This window comes from Cucurbita maxima, unplaced genomic scaffold (genome assembly GCF_002738345.1).
Source record: "Cucurbita maxima cultivar Rimu unplaced genomic scaffold, Cmax_1.0 Cma_Scf00001, whole genome shotgun sequence".
NCBI lineage: Eukaryota > Viridiplantae > Streptophyta > Magnoliopsida > Cucurbitales > Cucurbitaceae > Cucurbita > Cucurbita maxima.
Window position 1 is genome coordinate 357,977 of NW_019272017.1, and position 3,360 is coordinate 361,336.

At 33.7% G+C, this 3,360-nt stretch overlaps 1 protein-coding gene across 1 annotated transcript in view; it reads right to left on the minus strand.

Moving 5' to 3' along the window:
• Positions 1-419: 419 nt before the first annotated feature.
• The window catches only part of LOC111490779 (protein VAC14 homolog), a 15,042-nt gene continuing 12,101 nt past the window's right edge, over positions 420-3,360 (minus strand). Inside the window, exons 18-20 of the mRNA XM_023139389.1 lie at positions 2,644-2,712; positions 1,146-1,436; positions 420-1,042 (exon numbers count right to left, since the gene is read on the minus strand). Of these exons, the coding sequence (XP_022995157.1) occupies positions 938-1,042; positions 1,146-1,436; positions 2,644-2,712 (465 nt within the window). The 3' untranslated portion in view covers positions 420-937. The remainder of the gene's footprint in view (positions 1,043-1,145; positions 1,437-2,643; positions 2,713-3,360) is intronic.

Genomic DNA, 3,360 nt, shown 5'->3' on the forward strand with positions numbered 1-3,360 from the left:
TTCTTTTTTTTTTTTTTTTTTTTTTCTTTTTTTTTTCTGTGCAAATTTTTTACTTACAAATTCATTTTTAGTAAAAAAAATTTTGAATAATAATAAACCCTTAGTAATATTTATACGGTTATATATCATTTTAATGCATTTATTTCTTAATTGTGCTTGGGGTGTGAGCTTGGATTATTAACACACCATACCTAACTAGAATTGATGACAGTTTTTGTGGCGATTTTTACATTTTATTCCCAACTAAAAGCAACATGTGGCTTAATGAAACAATATCTCGTGATGCATACTCTTTTTAGTCAAAAGACCGACAGGCTCGACCGAGTTTGGCATTTGATGAATGTGAAGACGAGACATCGTCTGCAACAGCTCAAACCCTTTCCTTTTGTTCAAGCAAAACAACCCTAAAAAGCTTACAATTGATTGGAAGAAGCATTGGCTGAAGAAGTAAATAACAATAACACCCACCAGAAGTGTCTGTACATGAATTAGCTTCAACTTATTCAAGAAGATTGTTACAAGGCCGACAAACAAGCAAAACAAATAAAAATATTAAAAAAAAAAAACGAAGAACTGAACCTTCTTCTTCTTCTTCTTCTTCTTCTTCTTCTTCTTCTTCTTCTTCTTCTTCTAAGTACTTTCCCCCTCTTTTACCCATAATGGCTTCAACAAAAAAAAGAACACAACCACATGGGTCAAAATATCCCCTTTTACAAAGTGAAAAAGAAAAAAAAAACATTATCTCAGCCAAAAACTGAGCTCATCTCAATTTTTGTTTTAATAAACTAGCCGTCCCCAATCACACAGCTAAAGAAGAATGTCTTTTTAAACCGAACTCTCTACTATGATATACAATTTTACAAACTACCATCACTGAGACCCCACTGTGTATATATATATATATATATATAATGGAGGCAAGCATATATAATCATAACTATAATTGCCCAGCCCCTCTCCTTGATGATCTTGAAGGAGGCCTATTTATTTCTGCTCCTTCACCTGAGCCTGACTGCCTGGTTTCTTCTGGGATCTTAACTTCCTGCATCAAAAACAATTTCAATACTCTTTTCTTGGTTGAAACGGATGACGCTAGTAAAGCTAAAGGATTCTGGCAACAATGAATTTATGTCAAAAACACTTGCCTTCAGCTGAGGCGGAGGACTGGTCCGTGACAGTGTCTGCTCTTTTGAACGTAAGCGATGTCGATGCTGCATGTGCTCAAACTGTTGTAGCCTAGCAGCAAAGTCAATTCCATTATGAGAGTTCCCAGCATTTTGGCTTACATCACCATCTTCATTTATATTCAACCCAGACATGTGCATTAGGGTGGAGTAGGAGTTCCCAGATGATAATTGCTTGAAGTGCTCACCACTAAATGAGTATGGAGGCACTGTTTTCAGACGTGTTTGCAGTATCTTAAAGGCAGCACTTTGCTGCCATAAGGAAAACGAAGAGTCCATTAAAGCACCACAAGAGTGTTCTCATTCATTACAGACGTGAACAATCTTTTTTTAGCATTGCACAGGTAAAGGTTAGCAGAAAAAAGAAACCATTCAAGTATTTACTACTATATCAAATTCATCAGCTTGAGAATTTATATCGCTAATACTATTTGCCCACTGGTGAACAACGTTTATTTCCATTATTAAAATCAATATTTTATCGTGACACGAACTAATCATTAGTGTTTCCCCACTAAATGATGTAACACCATGTATAAGAAACCAAAATCATCATCATAGCTACTAATAACCAAAAGACATGATCAACCAAGAATTTGTAACACTTCCATGTCTACGGATTTTCATTTTTTTGGATAAAAAACTAAATGAAATTGTAAAAGAGGGGAGGCCTACTGCAGGGAGATTTACAAAAGATCTCTCCGATTATAAGGGAAGAAAAGCTATAGCAATGATTTACACCGATCACAACCATTCTCTTTCTTGAATTTTTCACTCAATGAAGAAAGAAAGAAAATTGTTTTAAACTTTAGATAATATCATAATAATAGGAATATATGAATCATCTCCTTCCTGGATAAACATGGTTTGAAGCCTACGTATAAACTTCAACACCTGAAGCTTACAAGAATGTTACAATCTTTTGTTTTTCTGTAACTTATCTAATTGTATTTTATACCATATGAGTTTGAGTTTGATTTGAATTGTGCTAGTTTGTAAAATTTCAAGCTTTATATTATATTTAAAGTATAATATTTATTTAACTAATTATGTAAATGTCTCAAAAAAAATTATCATTATATTATAAAGGAAAGAATACCCTAAGTTTTTAAACTCAACAATTTTACTCATGAGCTTAGTAATTGGTAGGTCCAAATGTCATTTTCTAGTTAATTTCCAACTAGGCGAGATCCACACAACTTAAGAGACCTACGATTTTAGGAGAGATCTAAACCTTTGAGTGACCCGAGCTATTCATTCGTCGTGGGTAATCATACGTCATGTCTTATGTGTAACTCGCCTGAAATTCACTGGAAACAAGGGTGCATGAACTCGTAGACTACAATGATCTAGTTTGTCACCACTACAGCCCACCAAACATGCAGACCAAGCGACTCTTGTCCAAGATATAACGTTAACAAGGTAGAAAAAGGAGCAACTGGAGATTGAGAAGGCATACCTGGGGAAGTAACATTAGAAGACCGTATAATACTTTTAGCAGCCATATATATCTTCCAGGTTCAAGAAGCTGCAAGAAACCCAAAGATATATCAAATTCAAGAAGAAATTGACAATCCAAGATGCCTTGCATGAAAATATTGTATTTCCCCAAGAAAATAACGAGACCGAGAAGACAAGTAGCCTGCCTTACAAAATGGTATGAAAATTCAAACTGTCCAATAAAATAATCTAGCGTTCAGGAATGTTTACAATGCATTGATTGTGAGAGTTCTGTTGTGTTCTTCCATTACATTCTTCCACAACTTTTTTCTTAATCACAAATGGTTCTTTTATTTTTTCTCTCGTCTTTTTTAGTAGGACCCAGTAGGTTTATTTTTCATTAGCTCGCTGGCTTTAGGTTGAGAGGGAAACTTATCTACCTACCTTTTTTTCCACATGGGATGACATCATTTCAATTTCTTATCCCAAAATAGAAAGACAAATCATTATTCATGACATTATTTTACAATCTCCAAAATCAAAAAGCTTTCCCTCACATAATACAAAAAAGAAGAAGAACCTATCATCTTTCTGTAATCTACAAGTCCCAGGTATGCAAGCACAGTGAGTGATGGAAGTAAATATCTATAAAATGTGATTACTTCATTTTAAAATGATGAAATTGCAAAAAAAAAAAAAAAAAAAAAAAAAAAAAAAAAAAAAAAAAAAAAAAAAA